Here is a 21,393-nt window from a genome sequence, read left to right as displayed (position 1 = left end):
GAATCAGACCAAGACGTGGCTCCTGCCGGGACCGGGGACCCCGGTGGCGTTGCCGTCCCTCCTTTCTCCCTGTCCCACACATGCACTTCTACTGTGCTGAGGCACGAGTCTCAACGTGGGCCACAGGCTTCCTAAAATTAGAAAATTGTAATGGTACAGAGGCTCTTCTAGATACTTGATTTTCTGCTCAGAATCAGAGAGTAATGCCCCGCTTCCCTACGAGGTGACCGGGGCGGGCAGGGAGGCGTGGCTGTGTGTGGCGGTGGATGGGCACTTTGGGAATACATCTTTTCACCGTGGGATTAAACGCTAGGCAATATGATATCTGCAGTCATCGTGATCAAACACTAAACAGCCTTCTGGAAGTCACTGGTTGATTGCAAAGTAAAAGCTTCCTGAGGGTCTTGCCAAGAGCAAAAGCAATCCCGTGAGGACCTTCATCTTCTATTTCAACAGGGAGGTAGAAAGAATGAGGTTATAGACAACTAAATTCAGCTCTTTGAAAAAAAAGCCCATATTTTTACATTTGCTTTCTGTACACAGTATCGCTTTTGCAAGGCAGATTTATTTTTTTTTTATTTGACACAGAGCAAATACACTGAAAATGTTGTGTAAGAAAAACTGGAGCATCCCTCTGATTTAGCCAGCACAGTTTGCTTGGTAATACGAATGCAGAATGCCTAGGAGATTTGGCTTGCATGGCAAGGTTTTGGTAGCATTGGGGCTACAGGGGTGGCTTCTGCGAGAAGCTGCCAGAAGCTTCCCCCGTGTCCAATAGAGCCAATGCCAGCCAGCTCCCAGATAGACTCTCCACTGGCCAAGCCCATCAGCAACAGTGGTAGCACCTCAGGGACAACATATTTAAGGGGAGGGGAAAAAAAACAGTGCAAGAGAAAACTGCAGCCGGAGGAGTAAGACTATGTGAGAGAGAAAACTCTGCAGACGCCTAAGTCAGTGAAGAAGAAGGGAGAGGAGGTGCTCCAGGCACCGGAGCTGAGGTTCCTCTGCGGCTCATGGTGAAGACCATGGTGAGGCAGGCTGCATCCCCTTGCAGCCCATAGAGGTCCACAGTGGAGCAGAGCTCCAGCTGCAGCCCGTGGAGGACCCCACACCAGAGCAGGTGGATGCCTGAAGGAGGCTGTGACCCTGTGGAGAGCCCGCACTGGAGCAGGCTCCTGCCGGGACCTGCGGACCTGCGGCGAGAGGAGCCCATGCCAAAGCAGGTTTGCTGGCAGGGCTTGTGACCCCGCGGGGGACCCACGCTGGAGCAGCCTGTTCCTGAAGAGCTGCACCCCCGGGAAGGACCCACGCTGGAGAAGGGGCAAAGTGTGAGGAGTCCTCCCGCTGAGGAGGAAGGAGCAGCAGAGACAATGTGTGATGGACTGACCGTAACCCCCCATTCCCCATCCTTCTGCACCCCTGGGGGAGAGAATACAGGACTAAAGTTAACCCAAGAATGGAGGGGTGGGGGAAGGTGTTCTAAGATTTGATTTTATTTCTCATTATCCTGCTCTGATTGATTGGTGGTAAATTAAACTAATTTCCCCAAGTCAAGTCTGTTTTGCCCGTGACAGTGATTGCTGAGTGATCTTTCCCTGTCCGTATCTTGACCCTCGAGACTTTCGTCATATTTTCTCTCCCCTGTCCAGCTGAGGAGCAGAAGTGATGGAGCAGCTTTTGTGGGCAGCTGGCATCCAACCAGGGTCAACCCACCACACCTAGAAACTAGCCAAAAATATTTGCAAAGCTGTGAGGTACTGTACTATTCCCAGGCTTTGCACAGCTGGGAAATGGTGACCTGACTGTAGGCAGTCTCGCAGTTCTCAAACCTAAAAAACAAATGCAACAAACTCCAGCCACAAACCTGGCAAGCCAGGATTAGGCACCCGCAGAAGACAGGGATTTCTGACTGTAGTCCATCTTGCCAAAGATCCACCGCCGCCTCTGTGCAACCCTACACCGCATTCGGGCAATGCCCATCATCAGCACATTGCAGGCGTGCCTGCAAAGATGCGCACACCATAATGCTGCACTGGAACAAGTCTGGTGTCCTGGCTGCACAGCATCCCTGCGTGGAGGTAGAAAAAGCTATACCTAAAGTTGTACAGTGAAGGATCCCACTGTCCCGTTCACACATCCTACTGATGTACCCATAAACTACCCACCTGGTTACCAGTAGTCAAAGAGCAGTGACATAAAAACAAAGTGGGGGAGAACTCCCCCATCCCCTGCAATGAAGTCTCGGGGGTTGTTTTGCCCTTTTGTTTCGGTCCGCAGTTGCCTCGCTTCGTCGCCGCGTCAGGCAGTCAACGAGAAATGGGCCCTCATTGAACAGAGCAAGCGCAGCTGATAATGTGAGGTTAAACCAGCTGAGCAGGGGTAGACGTGATGGTGCTTGTTCCTAGTTAAAATCTTCCGGGCTTGGGCAACGTGCCTTGGTCGGGTGGTGAAGCCAAAGCGCAGAGAAATCCAGAAGCTGCAGCAGAGCCAAGGGAGCATTCGAGGCTCTGCGGCAGCAAAAGGCTGGCTTGGCTCGGCGCAGCTCGCCCATGGCCCTGCCGGCTCCACAAAACTTTCGGGTTTGCTAACTTTAAGTGACGTCTTGCTGCAGGAGACTCTGGAGCAAGCATGGGTGCGAGCGGCTGATGCATTCCTAAGATATGTCTAGATACCTGCGGGTGTAAGGGTCGGAAATCATCTGGATGTCAGGGTAGAAAACACCACTGGCATTTTAACGCGTACATTGTACTGAATCCCTGTCCCGCTGTCCTTGTAAACACCATTGTGCTCTTCATCTGCCACATTTGCAGCAGCAGCAGCAGGGAGATTTCCCCTGAAATGGGATTGCTGACCCAGCGGCCGCCTGGACAATGCGACGGGCGCTCCTGGGCAGCACAAAGCCACCCTTCCAGAAAGCCGTCGCACAAAGCCGAAACCCCGCACGAGCCCCAACCTGCTGGCCTCGGCACATCCCTCCTGCCAGTGTGGGGCCAGGCGGCCGGGCTGAGCGGCGGGCGCTCGGCGGGCTGGAGCGGCAGCATGCCCTTGCCGAGGCGACGGTCGTCCTTCTTGGGGCAGCAGCCCCCGTCCTCCGCAGCCGAGAGCTCGGGGCCGCCCGGCCGCCGGGTGAGCGTCGGGGGTGGAGGGACCCTATCGAGACCCCCCGGCGTCTACGTGGGCACCGTCCCCACCGGCGGCGTGAGCAGCTTGGGCACCCGAGTGTCCCGCAGAGCCCTGGGCATCAGCAGCGTCTTCCTCCAGGGTCTGCGCAGCTCCTCCGCCGCCGTGCCCCTGGCCGCAAGGCTGGAGAAGGGCAAGGGTCTCTCCTACGAGAGCCTGAACAGCTGCTTGGTGGAGTACATCGAGAAGGTGCGAGCTCTCGAGCAGGTCAACCAGGAGCTGGAGGAGCACATCAGGGTCTACCTGGACAAGAAAGCGGCCAGTGTGAGCAGCTGGGGAGCGCTGCGGGAGAGCTGGGAGGCGACCTACCGTCAGGTGAGCGGCGGAGGCTGCGGAGACGCGGGGAGCTTCACGAGTCGCTAGCAGCCCTGAGCGGCGAGGGTTGATGCCGGTGAAGAATGCTGCCCGATTTCAAGGCGCGGTACCCTAGACGGAGGGTTTTAAATCTGTCTTTGTGATAATTAGCATCATCATTTCACAGTGTGTTGTGGAGATGCCTATTAAGCAGGAGAATTGCTTCAGGCATCCCGCGCATGGGGCCGATTGAAATGCAACCCAAGGCGCGATAGTCTGAGCTGATTGAAATGGGTGGGTTTTTTATTTTTTTTTCTTAGCTCTGGTTATTACACTGAGCATCAAAATTATTAAAAGAAAACTGCTAGGACTGAATTAGTTTATCCCTCCACTTGATATCATTACAAGCATATTGTTTTTTTTTTAATTAGCAATTCAGATTTTTTGTTTTATTCCCTTGTTTGTTTAATCACATTTTCAAAACCTCTGTTTATTTAAAAGTAATAAGTACATGCCTACGGCTGAGTGGCTCCTTTCCTCCCCTTTGTCACCAGCCCACAATCCCTTACACCCACCTTCTCCATTCAGCACAGGCTGCGGGTTCTCTGGGAAAGTGGTCACCGGGACGGGGTGCGAAATGGTGTTTGCTTTGCCCTCGTGGGCAAAAAACAGTTCCTTTTGCGGACCAGTAAGACCAGTAAGATTTTGCAGGCTGATGTCCTGCTTGCAGCAAACACAGGGTTCTGTCCCCCGAGGTCTCAGTGCACCTCGTGAGCCCCGGCTTCTCAACTCCCAGCCAGCGGGAGCAGAGGGGACCCTGAAGAGCTGGAGCCCAGCATCTTGCACATCTCCTCCTGGCAGCGCTTGCGCGGGCGCAGAAAATCCCGTCGGCAGGTCGGCAGAAAGCCTGAAAGCCAGTTTTAAGTTCCCCGAGACAATTCTGTGTTTTACCTTGAGCTGGCCAGAGTTTTACCTCTGGCATAGGAAAGAGGGTGCATTTTTTCAGCCCACTGCGTTTTTAGGGCAGGTCTTCACCCGGAATGCTACAAGTGTGGTCTGAACCCTGAATGCAGCGGCATAAACTCCTGCACAAAGATGATGTCAGCAGAAACGCTCCGTTAAGCACTGGCTTTTAAAGTTATCTTTTTTTGTATTGGTAAATGACATTGCTGCCAGCTAATCCTATAAAGTTTCCTGAAGGGACTGGCTGCTGAAGGCAATGGGTGCTCTGAATCTGGGGTGCTTACAAACAGCGATACCCTCGAACCTATCATCTCGCTGTGGTTTATGGGGACTTTGATGTGAGATGGGGGGGTTAGTACTTTGCAGCCGCCATCCCGTGTTTTCCAGGCAAGTGTCCCATTTTGCAGCTGTAGGCCTCGCCCGTAAAACCTACTGGGGCTTACAGTTAAGACCAGAAAGGTAGGACCATAGGTACTTAGGAAGGACTGATTGATTTTTATTTATATGAAACTCCAACACTGTAGTGCAGATGAACCTACTCACATCATAATTTTTCATCCAAATTGCTTTCCTTTTAAGCTTTCTTTGTATTGTCATCCTGCCACTTTGCCTCTACCTCCCTTTCTTGTGGGTAAATAAGAGCAGCTCATAATGGAATCTAGCTTGAATACTGGGCTCCTTCTATACAAATCAGAAAAATAAAGCTATGTAGTAATAGCGTTTGCAAATAACACAGAAAATAAGAGAAAAAGGTTAGTATCATCCATATCTATTTAATCATTCTATTTAATCATTAAAACATATTAGACAATACATTAAGTTTTCCAAATTACTTCAATTAAATCAATAAAAGAGGCATCATTTAGTGGGTTTTGACCTTCTCAGACATAATCTGAGTTGTTATGTACAATTCTGACTAACAGGTTTCTTCGTTTTTTTATATTAAGCATCTGACCAAAAATGGAAGTAGGACCTCATCCAGCCCAAACACCAATTAACTCATTCATCCTGGAGCTAATTGGCAATGGTATGCCAGCATCAACACCAAAACTGTCACATTTATCAAAACAACATCAGAATCAGTTGCCACGGAAACGGCTGCAACCACCTGAAGTCAGTACCCTCCTGCCACAATGTGTCCCAGTGGGAAAAGTAAAAGGTGTTCAGGAGCGAGATGTAACAGAAATGAGAGAGACCCATGAGATACATTTCTAGATGTAACTTTTGTAAATGTATTTAGATTTTTCTGCAGATGTCCACATCCGCCTTAATGTGACATACCCTTTTCTCAGCCTCCTGCAAAAACTGAGGATTCATTTTGATTCCTGGCCAGCCCCATGCGCTCAGCCAGGAGGGATGCCTGGCAGCCATAAAACCCCTTGATGCCCTTAGCATGAAGCAGCTGTGAAAGTCTTGGGGCGGAAAGCTGCCTGAGCAGCCACCTGTTTTAACCTCAATGCCTACGATAGGAACAGATTTTGAACAAAAAGCAGCAAAGAAAAATAAACGCAATTGGAAGAGGGGTCTAGGCAGGAGCCCCCTCCTCCTGCCCCGCTAGTGAGAAGACAAGGGGGATTCTCCTGGTCCCAAAATCAGAAATGCGATGGGCCCATCTCCGCAGTGGGGTAGGAGAGACCCCCCATGGACCGGAGGTCCCATTCTCCTCCCCCGCTTCCCATGCTGGGATGTGCTCCCAATTTCAGATAGTTGTCCTCCCAGCAATAACAACTGGGTGCCAGCATTTCTCCCAAACACAGAGCTAGGGGAAAAAATGTGGCAACGAGTGACTCAGAGGGTATGAGAGGAGGGTCCCTCAGAGGGAAAAAACCTCCTGTTTCATTGCAACTGTCAGAGCTATTACTGCAGCAGGGGATCACTGACAGGAGCTGGGAATGGGGGGAAGCCACTGTCTTGCTCATGGTGTTAATTATCCACCTGGGCAGCTGGCTTTTAGCAGAGCAGGTGGACACAGACTAATTGGGACAAGCACAAAATGGGAGGGTTTTTGCAGGAAACAAGGGAAATGAGAAATCCTTGAGGAGAGGAATTCATGTGACAGAAATACAAATTCATCTCATTTCACCCCAGGTGTACTCCTTTTCTCTGGGCTTCATCCTGATCTTGTGGAAAATTCTATCTCTAATCAAATGTGTCTCTTCTGCAGAACAGGAGGTTGTTTGTAATGGTAATTCCTTCCCAGGGAGCAGGGCAGCACCTGGGAAAAGTGGATGCTTGAAATAATCTCAGCGAGTTTACGGAGAGGAGAGGGTAGCTCAGCCTCCGTGACCATTCCGTTACGGCTGCGTGGGAGACACAGAGATTTATTTTGTCTATGAGATGGCATGTAGCACAGCTCAGATCACAGGAGTAAACACAGAGGCAGAAGGAGGAATCAACGTCCTAGACCAATTTTATCACTGCTGTGCCTCCCGTGCATGGCTGGGAGCATTTGAAAGATCACCAGAGTTTTGCTAGAGAGATACTTCCATTTGCACCTGGCATTACTGTCAGCGCTTTCTTAGTGTTCATCTTCAGCCTAGAGAATACACAGGACTGATGGTCTGAGGAATTGCCTCATTTGGACTTGCACTCAGTGATTTATTTGCTGTGGGGCCAGAAAAGCCACCGAGTATTATCTGTAACACACTCTGACACAACGCAGTGCATGATTAGTGTCTGTAAATTGGTGAAATAGCCTTCTGCCACTGATCTCAGGGCACAACAAACCCACAAAATGGCACAGAGCTTGGTCAATCGCCACACAGAGGATGGCAATAAATTAGTTTTAATTATGTCCTCTCAGCCACCTCCAACAGTGGAACCTTGGAGGGGTGAAGTTTTCTCCTTGTGCTTGGGCAACATTATAGTTTTTACAGATCGTTTCTTCAGGAGGTGTCTCCTGCTTTGAGAACCAGGCATTCTTTGATGCAGTCCTGTTTACTTACAAGATATTCAATGCATAAATGAAGTCGTGTTTTCCTGGATGCAGCAGGAATCAGCAAAGGACCCATCAATCTTCCCAGCCTCTCTCCAGGAATGACCTTTCCCAAGGTGATGCAACAAATGCCACTCTTGCTGGCTTTGGGTTCTCCTCCTTCAGCCTCTGAGAAGGCGTTCAACAAGGAAGCACGACTAAAAGCGTTACGAGCTCACTGTTTGGCATCTGAGCAGCAGGCACTGGCTTGCATGCTTTTAGCCTGATGTAGCTGTGAATAAAAATGGGTTGGAAGCAATGGGTTGATATCAACCATTTCCTTCTCTGTGTGGAAGGAAAGACTAGACCGGCATCTTCTGATCATTTTCCACGGAGGCATCGTTTGCTTTAACTGAAGTGAACTTAAAAGCCAGATAATTTTCCATTACATGCATAATTAAACCATGAGATTCATTATCACAGGCCACAGCTGAGGCCACAAATTTAGCAGCATCCAAAAGGATTTAGTCATTTGTAAGAACAGCAAAACTATACAAAGCTATCGATAAAGCATAGTTAAGAATTTGAAAGGCATAGTAAATCTTGCAATGCCAAATTTGGTCAGATCTCTGTTAAAAATCAAAAGTGGCCAGTCACCAGGGATACGTTCCGCCTGTAAGTGTCCGTTCCACATCACCCTTTATCAACACTGGAGTCTGCGGACTCCCTTGAAGCAGCTGGTTTGCCTTGTTGCCAGTCATAACCCGGTAAACGGGCCAGCACGTTGATGCAGATTTTGATAAGATTTTTTTCTAAAAATTAAAATTGCGTTTTCATGTCCATAAAATCACAGCAAAATCAAATAAAATTGTTGCTGCTTTCTAGTTAAGATGTCTTATTACACAAATATTCAGTGTTAATTCAAGAGCTGAAAAAAAGTCATGTTCAAAAGGTGTATGTGTATCACAGATGCGAGTGTTGAAAGACGATACATAACTTCAAGGAGCTATTATTAGTAGCAATATTTGCATTTTGATAACACTTCCCATCTTGGCTGTTTAAATGCCAAACAAGCATCTGTGAATTAAGCCTCCCAGAAGCCCAGCGAGGCAGGGCAGTGTTGCCTGCTGCTTTACAAGCGGAGGAGGCAGTGTCCAAGTGCTTGCAGCACTGCAAGCCCTCTCATTTCCAACGGACACAAAGAAGGGTGTTTCCTAAACTGCTGCATCATGCGTTTTAGTACGTGCCTCAGCAAAGTGGCTATGAATCCGTCTCACTAATGTGCATGTTTGGATCCAGCTGTTGATTATTAGGAGAATTAAATCAAACAACAGAGCCACTAGATGGAAGTCTTACATCTCTTCTTCTCAAGCCTAGAAAAGAGGTTTCACAGCTCATGCAAATCAGGGAGAATCTTTCAGGAAACCTGGTTTCTACATAGAAACTAGCGTGTAATTACTTATCCTTCAGGTTCAATGTTGGATTTAAAGTGTACACAGCTGATTTCCAGGAGGACTGAAAGGCTAATTCCTTCTGGCTCCCACTACAACATTCATCCCTGAAGCCTTTCAAGCATTAGACTTTTTTACACCATTGTTACTTACATGGCACAGTTCAGGTTTGTGTGCAGTTTGGGAAAGCCCTGGACTTTCTCACTCAACATTTGGCATTAGCTGCCGGCCTGTGAAGTGGGGAGTCAGGTATTCACAGAGTCCTCAGGAGTATGATACCAGGGCTCTGGTAGAGACATCCACTTGTGTGGCAGGTAAGAAGCTACCTCAAATGCTTCAGCAAAGCCACAAGATTACTACTGAAAAGTACTTTTAAAAAACAGGTTTCCTCTGCATAGGTGTAGAAATCCAGGCAGTGGAAAATCACCAGCTACTCCCTGCTTCTATTTTTGATGCAGCCCAAAAGCCATTTTACACAGAATTCAGCCCCTAAACATAGCCATTAACATACCTCTGAGTGGCACTGTGCAGCTCACAGGATTTAATGTCTTTCTTTTGTCATCTTTTTTAATATCATGTTTAGCTCATGGGATGTTCCCAGTTCCCTCAAAGACATTCATTTTCATCAGACTTTAGGTCAGTTATTGTAACCGCAGTGGCTCGATGCTGGCGGCAAATGGCCTTGCTTTTACAGGGCAGGGTAGATCATGGGGCAGCATTTCTGCTCCCTGATTTGAGACAGAAAAAAATAAAAGCTTCTCTGACTATCCATACATTTATGAGCTGGCAGAAAGACCAAATAATTTCTGTAGGAAAAAAGGAAAAAAAAAAAAAGAAGGAAAAAAACCCAACCAAAAATTCAGAGCTTGGATCAAAAAACTGCCTCTACCTCCATGCTGCTGCCATGTAAAACCTAAATGTCTTTTCTCCATCTTTCAGGAGAAACTCAGGTCTTCTGGTGCAAGGGGACCCAAGAACAGCAGAGCAGCATGGCCCCAAAGTCCCGGCTCTCCCCAGCCACTCTGAAATGCCACAGAAGGGATGACCTGGGGGCTGGGGAGTTAGGCCAGTGCTGGTAAAGTGTGGTTGCAAAAAAGCAGAGAGAAGGAAAAAAGGGGTTGAAAAATGAAGACAGCCAGTTCTGCGTGGAACAGAGCGCATAAAAGTCTTCTGTACTTTTGTACTGCATGGCGGGGCTGCCTGGTGTGCCATCAGATACCAGCTCTTTGCCCACACCTGTGGCTTTTGTAGCATCTCTGACTCCTGCACATTCACTGCGTGCTCTGATTTTCTCATGACTAAACTGGGGCTTTTTTGCCCAGTGGCAGCATTCACAGGACCTCTCTCTTCTGTCTGCATGCTATTTTCATGAAGCATGTTAGAACTACGTGTCTCTGAGATGGCCTATTACTGTGTCATATCGGTTGGAATTGGCCAAGATATCCCACAGCTATTAAAGAAAAATTGGCCACCCGTTCAATGGCATGAGCAGTGTTTCCTCTGGAAGCCAAGCCAAGCTGGAGCTGGCAGGAACAGGGCTCCAGCCCCAGGCTTCCAGCCACAGCCACCTCCTCTTTTTGTTCGTAACAGTAGGTGAGAAGTAAGCAAACCACTTGTTGTAACTCTCGTGCCTCCTCAGATCTTAAAAAATGTAGAGTGCTTTTAAATTCATGATCCATTATGGACCTCTCAATGTGGGGAATAGGTTATTCCTCCAGATCTCTCCTCATCAGATGCCTTCCCATATGTCATAGTTGCTTGTCCAAGCATTTGTAAGACATTTAGAGCAGTAAGACGCTTTTCATGAGGGTGAATGTTAATTACCAAGTAGAAATGCTTCAGCCTTGCATTTCCACCTCCACCCCATCATCAAGCAGGAAGACAAAGAGCAAGTAGGACCACACTAATGCAATGATCCCACTTCTGATACTTGAGATAACTTGTCTGGACACAGCCTTGATGTCTCCACATTGCATGGCCTGTTTCACCTCAGGGGAGCAGAATGCTTTGGGGGATTTGCAATCTCATGTAGTTGCAGACTTAATTATCTAAAGAAAGATTTCTGCTTCAAGAACTCTCCTAGCCTGCTTAACAGCTGCTCTTCTTCATGTGGTGGCTTAGTTTCAACTGCAAATCTCCATGCGTATCTCCTGAAAAAGACCAAAGAGATGTTCAGTTTTGCTCCTCCAGAGCGATGGCATGGACCATAGGATGGCTGGAGTCCCCAGACAGTTGTTTGCAGGGATGATCGCTCTAAGCCTGCTACCAAATTCAGCATGTCTTCAGTCACCTCCACGGCTCACTGCACGTGTGACTCCAGGGCAGGCAGTGGTCTTTTTTACCTTTTTATCATTTTATATAACTCTCTTGAATCACAACAGGCTGCTACGTCACAACCCTTTCAGGTTTGCTTACCCCTGCAGTACCTCCTGGGTATTAAAGATGTCCCCCAGAGCCATAGCAATGATACCACAGTCTTGTTTGCACAATCTTTCCAAAGCATTTCACATTCGGTGTAATAATCTTTGAAGACTGCCTGCTCCTCAGGTCTCGTATCTATCGCAAGAGCTTACACGATCCCATCAGAGAAGAAGAACGACGCTCTGGGAGCTGAGGACGGCTCGCAGGCGGCGTGATCAGCAAGTATACCTTGGCTCAGTGAAGAAGACAGCCCTGAAGAGGACTGCTGATATGGGAAGTAGAATAGGAACTGCATAAGTGCTACTTAAACTGTATCTAGAAAATATAAGTGGGACTTAAATGACGAACATACCTTGCACACAGTAATGAATTTTATGCCTTGCAACCAGCTGACAATTAGAATAAATGTGTTTCCACTAGAGGATGAATGCTTAGGAACAGTGAGCAGTTTGATGATAAATTGCAGCCTATTTGCAGAGAATTTGTGAATTTATACGTACAAAATTAATTGACTAAATTATCTGGTATGAGTCACTTCAAGAGCCCTAGGATAAAGGATTGTTTTCAAAATCAAAGCTATACATCTGCTTAAGGTACCTGTATAGTGCATGCAGCTAATGTGCTGAAGCCTTTCATTGCTTGAGCTCTGTTGTCTTTCTTCTAGGTGGGTGAAGCAGTCCTTGAAAATGCTCGTCTTATGCTGCACACTGAGAACATTCAAGCCTGTGCTGAAGACTTTAAAGACAGGTAGTCTTTTGGTGGCACCTAGCTGGCCACTTTCTCTGAAATGTTGCCTAGGCAAATGCTTACTCTATAGCGGAGTAACGCTTAGTGAGTGGGCTCTTTCTTTTAAGCTGAATATTCAACCACATGACTTGGGAGGGTTTTTGTTACAGCAAAATAATTACGATGCTATCATATTGAAGATTTATAGTAACGAAAATGTGCACTAGCAAAATTACTTAAGCTGTTCTTTGATATACTGACCTTGATCTCCTGTATCAGTATTCATTCAAATTTAGGTTATCATTTTATAAAGGCGAACATTCATGTGATTATTAGTTTTAATTTGCAGTGCCACACAAGTGGTTTTGGAAGTACAAATCATTCTGCTGCAGCAGCTGAAAAGCAAAAACTGTACCACTATAAACGTCAGTGTGGAAACATTAGACATGAAAACAGAAATGGGCTGCACTGATTTTCCTTGTCTTTTCTGAGAGAAATGAATAGAAAAAGAAGATCTTAAATACTGACAAACTGACTTTTTTAACCTCTTTCTGTTTGCAAAGCCTAATATTCATGTACATGAGTGCATGAAGCTCTTCAAATTTTACTCAGAAGGCCTGATGATCCCTCTAGCTTTTATTGGTAATGGACTTGTTAATTTACAAGTAGCTTTTTGCAAGATCTAACACACAAACTGTATCTCAAATTAATTGATTTTTATTTCTAATAATTTTTATCATCCTTTAAACTTCTGTCTCTCTCTAGTATTATTTTATGTAATCATATTAAAATGTGTGTTAAACATGTTCTTAGGTTTGCCTTTTATTTCAGAAAGGTACAACACTGAGCTACTCATTTTACGGCTTTACATCCAGCAAGCTACAGTCGTATTTTAAGTAGTTTTAAAAAATACTTTTTTAAAATGTCAGCTGACTTGGACAAGCAGTCTACATAACAAAAACAATGTCAAATCAATCCACTGCATAGTAAAAGCTCCTAATTCTCCCTGGGATCAGCTGCCACTTTCCCAAGCTGTTGAATTCCCAGCAACACAGGTGACTCTCAAGGGGCAGAGTGAAGGACTTGTCTATGAAGCTGGCTCCTGTCTCACCTGCCAACCCCCTGTCTACCCTCCCTGGCCACCAAGTCCCCAGGCTGGCTGGGTTTGACACAAAAGCCTCCCACCTGAGAAGATTCACCATGCAACCCTGCCACATTTTCAATGGAAAGCCTAAAATGAAAAGGTACGAACAAAAGTGATGCAGCAAGCAGTGCTGTAGACTAGCAACTGCATGCCACAATTTTCCCTCCTGTTGCAGCCACGGTTTAGAAATGAGCCACTTGCTTCAACAGCAATTCTAGCTGACAAACCAACCACTCAAATTGCCTCTTTGTTTTGATACTACTAGGATTTGGTCTTAAGGATGGGCTGGGACCCTGGAGCATACACCAGACTTCCATCAGCACGTGCGTTAGTAAAAGTAATGCTTGATACACGCCTGTTGTCTTTAACCGTAGCTCTGAAAAGTTTTTCTGTAGATGAACAAGCAGTTATTCTCATTTTACAGCCAAGCAAACAGACAAAAAGCCACCCATAGTCATACTGTGTATAAATACCAGATCTAGGAAGAGACCACGTGCCTCTCCGTGCTTATTCAGGAATCCTATCAGGCTGATAACCACCATAGCACAGACTGCTAACTTGGCCTCTTTTATTAGACAGTGAGATAATGACAGGGTACTTCAGGCAGTTAAATTCAAGTATATTAAGACAAGGTGAGAGCAAAGTATATCTTCTGTGTTTCTGTGCCTCTGTCTGGGACACATGAACTAATTAGCATAACGGATGTCATTTAAAAAAAAGCTGCTTTTTCTTGCTGAGTTGTGCTGTATTAAGGTTTGGGGTGTTTTTTTCTTTGCAGGTATGAAAATGAACAACCATTCAGAAAGGCAGTGGAAGATGAAATTAATTCCCTATATAAAGTGATTGACGATGCTCATTTAACTAAAATGGATCTGGAGAGTCAGATAGAGAGCATGAAAGAAGAACTAACTTTGCTGTCAAAGACACATGAAGAAGTAAGTCAAGACTCGGGACACTGCAAAGCCAATGTGTGCCTGTTTCATCTGGCTGGTGTCACACACCTCGTGCAAAGCCAGCACTAAAAAGCTCCACCTGCCATGCCTGGGTGGGGGGATTCTTCTGAAACCTGCTCCTAATTCTCTCTTCGCTGTTAACTTAAAGCACTAACCTCTGAGGCATGATCAAATCACTTACATGTAAGTTTTAACTCATCCTCATCTGATAAGTATGGGATGGAAGGGATGCCATCACTTCATTACTTGCTAACCACCACACGATGGTCACGGGGTTGCAGTCACACACATGGACATCTCAATAGTGAGGTCTGATTCTCAGCCAGAGATGTAAAGACAAAATGCCTGTGCAGGGAACAAGGTCTGGTCCTACTGCGCTAACACTGAGTATTAACCAGGCTCTTCTGAAATACTCGTGCCTGGCTTAGCAAGCTGCTCGGTTCCCGAAACCGAGTCTCTCCTGAGCAATGCACCACTGAATAAAGTCATAGGGACACACAGCTGGAAGGGAAGTCCATTACTGCCCACTTTTGCAATACTTTCCCACTTACTCATTACATTCACCAGCACCATTTGCATGAATGTGTTTTATACCCTTCAGCAGGAGTTTCAGGATCGGACCCAAATCAGTGTCTTTACTGATGGGGGCTCGAATATGGAGCTACTGCTAATCCTACATAAGGGACGGCAAGCAATTGTGCTGATGCTCCAGAAGTAAGAGAGCTTGAATTGAGATGGCTCACGGAAGCAAGGCACTATCCTGCCTTACATTTCTTATGGGTTATTTCTCCAGCCACAAGATCTCAGCAACATTGGCAGGCATAGGCAGACTTAGCTTGCCAAAATGAGGTTGCTTCATCCCCTCCCTTCTTTCATGAGTCTAATTCCAAGGCTGGCATTTTGCAGAAAAAATATCAGTGGCTTCAACACCACTGCACAGCATGAGAAAGATGGAAGTTGTTTTAGATAAGAGGGAAAACAGAAAATTGATAGAAATACACAAGACCCCTTTAAACCTCTGTGTGATTGCTATGAAACCAGAAAAGTTGGCACTGATGCTGTTCTCTGCCCATATATATGGCATAACGAGAATAACAGCTTTCCAACAGCTCCTCTCGCTCTGCATTTAGCCAGCGAGGAGCCCTTGCAGGGTGGAAAGATGCATCTTTCTTTACCTGCTGGGAGTACCCGAGCATTTGCAGAACCACCCCAGCCCAGACCTGGTTTTCCCATGGCAGCAGCACCAGAAGAAGCTGTTCAAGAGAAGTCACAGAATAAAGGCTGGAAGAAACTATTGCAATTATTCCGGCTGAGCTCTTGCACAATAAAGTCCCAAGGACTTTCCTGAACTAATTCAAATCTTTCTTTCCTCCAGTGCCCCACTAGGAAATCCATGTCAAGCCCTTTCGAACATTTTGTGCACTTGGAGTGGCCACATTTTGAGACTTTCATTCTTGCAGGTTCATAATTCACATATACTTGCCCATCCTTTTTTTTCCAGTAGCGTCACTGTCAGGGGCTACTGCCTACAAATACAATTCCCAGATGCTTTTACACCACTTTCTTTTGCTGATGTCAGTAGCACATATAAACAGAATGATGTAAAAGGATTGTGCTACCAGAGAGTTCAGATACACGTGAAAATCTTTTTTATTCTTGTGTTCCTGAGCACAATGTATAACTGACGTGCTACCTTTAAGCGTGCCATTCTAGACACACTAATTCTCTCCTGCTTACATTCTTTTTGGAGCACTTGTATGTAAAGAGGGAACAGAATGCTGTCACAGGAAAGGAGAGTGCTCTTCATTTAACATGCAGATACACAAAAGCACACGTGGCTCATACAAGCCGTGAGGCTGTAGAGCTCTTGCTGTTTTGCACAACTTGTTGTATCTCCCCGTAGATGCACGTCTATATTATTACAAGCTGCAATATAGTTATGCTCCTGGGCGTGCAGTGTGTGTGTATGTCAAGCTCTGACTGCTGAAGAAACTTGCCACTGCGAGAGGGCTCCTCCAGGCAGTGCTGTGGTGCAGGGCTTCAGTCTCCTTCCAAGGGGAACTCCAGCAAGACTCCCCATGCAAAAGCCAGGCAAATCCACATCTGAAAAAGAAACGCTCCAGTGCACTAAATCATTCATGTAGAGACACCTTTCGGGACCATTTTTAATTACTCTCTCCATTTGTGGAACCAAAAGAGCTCTTCGTCGAGCCCCTCCAAAGTTACCATTCAGTTGCCCAGTTCACCTTCTTTTATTTTTGTTCAAGGATGTGAAGGTGTTGTACAAGCAGCTTGCTGGATCTCAGCTGGAAGACCTTGATGTTCCCCTGGGAACTGGCCTGGACGACATACTGGAAAAAATCAGAATCCACTGGGAGAGAGACATTGAAAAGAATCGTGCTGAGACAGGTGCTGTGCTCCGTACCAAGGTAAGCACTCTGTGACCCACTCCAACATTACGAGATTCAAAGCAAACACAAGATCTGTCTAATACTCTGCAGTAACTTCAAGGGCTCAGTGTTTGTTTTTATATTAAAACAAAAAAATGGTAAAAATCTAAAGGATTTTGGTCCAAGTCCATTGGAAAATACACTATAAATATCTGTGACTTTCCTTGGATGCACAGAGTTAAGTAGCAGTGGAAGTGACCCTGCTGGTATCATAGGTGTCTGTGGAAGACTTCTAAGGGCTCTGAAATGCTGGCTGAGAAAAACAAACTTTATCAACTGATACCTTCTGTGCTGGATAAGCCACAGTCGTTACCCTTCTTACTAGGGTCTTTCCTCCACTGAACGATTTGCAGGGGTCTTTAAATCAAAAGGGTAAAATATGTTGCTCTACACTAATTATACAGCTACAGAATCCTTGTGGGTTTCTCCTTGAAGTTATTTCCTCTGGCAGTGGTGGGAAAATTGGATATCAACTTAGAAATGAAAAGTAATTATAATAGCCATTCCCTTTAAAAGTTCTTTCCTCTCCTGATGCTGAGGAAAGCTTGAGTCCATTGGGTTGACCTCTGCACTTTTTTGTCCATAATGCTCAAGACCTTTCCCTGAATTGCCACAAGTGATTTAAACCCTTGTAAGGCATGAAAGCTGTTTGATATTTTCCCCTGAAAAATGCCTTACTTCATGATGTGGTGCTGTCCATTCATGTACTTTGATTCTGCACACCCACCTCTGCTCATTGCTAACCTGTATTGTTTTCTGCCATCCATAAATCCTCCTAGTTCACAATTTATCCACAAGGCGGTAAACCTTGAGGCAACATACTGTTAAACTTCTGTCATAATGAAACTAGACCTTAATCCTCCTCTTCATATCCTGTCTCTTGACCAGCTTTTGATCCATGGCAACGCACTGCCCCAAGCACATGATTACACAGCTTCCTCTGTTGTCCCCTATGCTAAATCGTGTAAAAAGTTTTGAAAAATCTTGTGAATTATGTTAACTGTTTCTCCCTTCTCTGCTGCTTTGCTAACATGTTGCCAGAACTCTCAGGACCTTATCAAAGCCACTTTCCTTCTTCAGATACCATGCTGTTCAGACACATGATGTTGGTGTTCTATCACAAATCATCATTTAATTATCTTGATTCCATGAAAAGCAGACTAATGAGAGATTCTGCACTCTTGCACAACAGCTGGCTCAGAACTGTACAGATGTGCTTGAAATCCACACATTCCCAGAAAACTCCAGCACCAAAATGATAAAGATTTAGGAAGCCAACTTCATCCTCTCTCTCCATTACTCCAGTTGTTTGTAGGCAACACAACTCGGTATAGCCTCTCCTTGTGAAGCGTCTCAGGAATAGGAAGGGCAGAGCCCCCAGAAAACACAAATTGCCTAGTGAAGAGGGCACAAAGACTACTTCTCCACTTCTCTACAGAAAGAACCCCAAAGCTGAGGCCTCCACATGGAATCTTGGGGCAACTCAGCTGGTAATCCTGTAAGGAGGATGGGGAAACCTTGTGTGTACCAAAAGCTTTATAGCTCATTCAGTGTGCACTTTTTTGCTGTGTCATCCTCGGCACCTGATGTGGCCACCTTCATCTACTCCATCTGCCTGTTCTGGTAAAATCAGTTCCAATTCAGAGCATGTTATATCTGCCTGATAAAATATGTACATACCACTAGCGTAAGGTAACTGTGACAGCTTAGGGTAACTCCTGGAGGAGTTTCAACATCACCTGTAGTAAGGGAAAGTCGGATTTATAGGTAGCATTTGGGCCACTAGTGGGGTAACTGTGAATGAGAGATGCCAGGCTTCAGGTAATTGGTGTAGGCTACAAATACAGATGCAAAGGCACCCTACCTGCCCTATGTATCTCTTTAAAAAGAGGCACTTATAGTCCTCATACCACAACAAAGTGCATACTACACTCTCAGCACAACTTAGGGGACACAAATTACTCCAGAGTGGCAGGTCCATGATCACTAGGCTGGGATCACCACGACTAGCTTGGTGGGATTATGTCTCTCTGAAGCACAAGTGTCTATAAAGTATTTCTGGAAAACACAGGCTTTGTGCAATTTGCTGGAAAGGACAGTTTTGGTGTTCGGGTTGAAATTCAGCCCTCTGCAACACGGTTTCATAAATCCTAAGTTCTGTTTGAGACTTAACTGGTACCTAAATGACACATTTGTCTTTGCTGACCTTTTGCACCTGAGATTATTTTATTCACAATGACCAAGCCATGGGGTTCACATGATGGTACCAAAAAAAATTGCAAAATTATTTCTGGTGTATGGTCCCAGATTTTTTAAAAAATTTATCTTACTTTTGAAATAAAAGAATGCATAATCAGAGAAGCAAGACAGGCTCACGATGAATTTTCAGAGTGGAATGGAAGTATTTTGCATAGCTTAACTTTAGCATCAACCAGAAGAAATGTAGGTTTTGGCTGAAGAATTGTATTGCCTAGAGAGCCCAGAGCTCTGGTTTGAAAACCTTGATTTCAGCCCTCATTAAAAAGTATAGAAATTCTATTTTTACTAAGGTACCTTTTCCTTCACCTATTTTCAAGGAGCCTGAACTAAACACATATAAAACCCCACAACCAACAAGAGCAGGAAATTGCATATGAATTATCTTAATTCAATTAACAGAAATTATTTTTCTGACTTCTGTGGTATGATTTGCTCTCCGACTTATAAAATCCTACGTGAAAAATTGAGGTGTGAATACTTCTGAAATCTGATAGACTAAGTGAAAACACTTAACTTTAAAAAAAAAATATTGTAGTATAGCTACAAAATAAAGAATCACAGCAACTTCTCTTTTTATAGGTCATTTTAAACATACTAGTATGAATGCTGAGGGTCTTTTGTTGACATAGATAAAATATATACACTTATACGTATAAGCCATTTTACAGTAAATGCATGGAAAATGTGATAAATTTGACACTAAGAAGTATCCAGAATTGTTCAACTGAGGGATTCAATATACAAGAATTAAACTTACGGTCAGAATTGCCACAAACTGTGAAAATATTAACTGTCAGTTTGGTATGTAAGGAAACTAAACCATAATTTGAATAGGCTGTGATGACAGCTGCAACCTTTTACCAGCAACAGGCTGAAGCGATGGCTGCCGTGCGAACCCAGGAGGAAGAGCTGGTGGAGGGCCTCAGAACTGAGTTCCATGAAACTGCCTGCAAAATACAGAGCCTGCAAGCAGAAACTGAATCTTTGAGAACCTTGGTAAGTCATGTTGGATTTTCAATGGGTATATTCTGTGCAAACTCAACCTGCCTTCTGAGGAAAACATTCCCATCTTGGGATGCAGACTTAAGAATAAATCCCTTTTTCCAGCAGATATTGTTTCCAGAGATGCCAGACATTTCTTGGCTCTTCTTGATTGACGTGGTGTACTGAGCATACCACATTTGACAACCGGGACCCAAATTTCAATCTTCAGTGTCTTCATACTCAGTAATAATCTCACTGAGATTGCTGGGTGGGTAGTACTCAACAATGTGAAGAATCTCTGCACCTTGTAACCAAAGTAGTTCAACATTTGTAATGATAATACACATTTTTCACAGTACTTACATCTCCACGTAAGCATATTCAATAGAGACATTGGCCAAACCTGAATAAAAATCACTATGAAGCATACGAAAACTGACTGTTTTAATCTCTCCTGTCCTGCCCTTACAGAAGAGGGGTCTGGAGAACTCTTTATACGATGCCAAGCACTGGCATGACATCGAACTGCAGAACCTAGGCTCTGTCATTTCCAAGCTGGAGGCAGAGATGGGAGAAATCAAAGGAGAAACCGAGCAGCAGCAGCGGGATCGTGAAAATCTTCTGACCAGCAAACAACAGCTGGAGAAAGACATTGCTGCATACCACTGCCTTCTGGATGAAGAACAAAGCAGGTACTTGTCATTAAAAGCAAGTGTGCCATGAAGATGGAGAACATGTGCTCCCTGGGAAGGGGCTGTGAGGTTGCTGGAAGCAGGACGACTAGGGTGGTTTTCGTGTTTTGTAAGGCTGGGCGGGAGATGGCAAGGTTTGGAGAAGCTGCCAAAGGGGAATAACACCCCAAATCCAGCTGTGCAGAGATTCCTGATGTATTGGACATGAGCAGTTTCCAGCACTGCCATGGAAGGATAAAGTTTAGCAATACACCAGTAGGTCTATGAGTTTCACTTCCCTGAAGATCTGAGAGGTGAGATTAAAAAAGTACTACAGCATCTGGGGGCTACATTAGTGGCTGCAAAGCACCGGTGTTGTTGTTTCTTGCCTTGTCTTACATGATGCCTTCCCTCCTCCTCCCACTATAGAGTCCAAATAGTAAAGCTGTAATCCTGGGGAAGCTCCCTTTCTGAGCACACCAGTTTCCCCCAAAGACAGAGGACAGAATCTGGCTCACTGACTGTGCCTTTTGTGAAGAAACATAGTTCGGACTCTTAACATTTGTCCTCTGGGAATAACCTGTAAATGCCTTTACAGTAGTTGGGTTGCCTGGCTGGGCTTTTCGAAGATCCTTAATCACCTTTAGTCACAGAACCTCTGAGAATCTGATCCATAGATTTTGACTTGCTCTTCTGCTCAGGTCAGGAAGAAACTTTTTTATAATCAGATCCTGCTGAAGTTGATGACATTTCATCAGCTGAACTGAGGATAGTACTGGGTTCAGCAATTTTAACACTTGTAGTAGTGACCAAATTTTTTTTTTTTTCCACTTTCAGCTGATTACGAAACTCCCAGCCCACAGAAGACCATTGCCATTAAAGCAAACGAAGATGTCACTGCCAACTATGTCCGTGGAAGCTAAAAACCCATCAAAGCAGCCTGCTTTATTCAGTTTGGTTCAACAATGGAAGTAGGTTGTAGC

At 45.2% G+C, this 21,393-nt stretch overlaps 1 protein-coding gene across 1 annotated transcript; it reads left to right on the top strand.

Moving 5' to 3' along the window:
* The first annotated feature begins 3,039 nt into the window (after nucleotides 1-3,039).
* Nucleotides 3,040-21,333, top strand: BFSP2 (beaded filament structural protein 2). The gene is made up of 7 exons (XM_009943111.2): nucleotides 3,040-3,495; nucleotides 11,888-11,970; nucleotides 13,872-14,028; nucleotides 16,314-16,475; nucleotides 19,620-19,751; nucleotides 20,211-20,451; nucleotides 21,248-21,333. Exons 1-7 carry the CDS (start codon nucleotides 3,040-3,042, stop codon nucleotides 21,331-21,333), a joined length of 1,317 nt encoding a protein of 438 aa, XP_009941413.2.
* Nucleotides 21,334-21,393: the final 60 nt, after the last annotated feature.

Source organism: Opisthocomus hoazin, chromosome 4 (assembly GCF_030867145.1).
Source record: "Opisthocomus hoazin isolate bOpiHoa1 chromosome 4, bOpiHoa1.hap1, whole genome shotgun sequence".
NCBI classification, from domain to species: domain Eukaryota; kingdom Metazoa; phylum Chordata; class Aves; order Opisthocomiformes; family Opisthocomidae; genus Opisthocomus; species Opisthocomus hoazin.
Note: the sequence above shows the minus strand (reverse complement) of the source record. Positions and strands in the feature narration are given on the sequence as shown.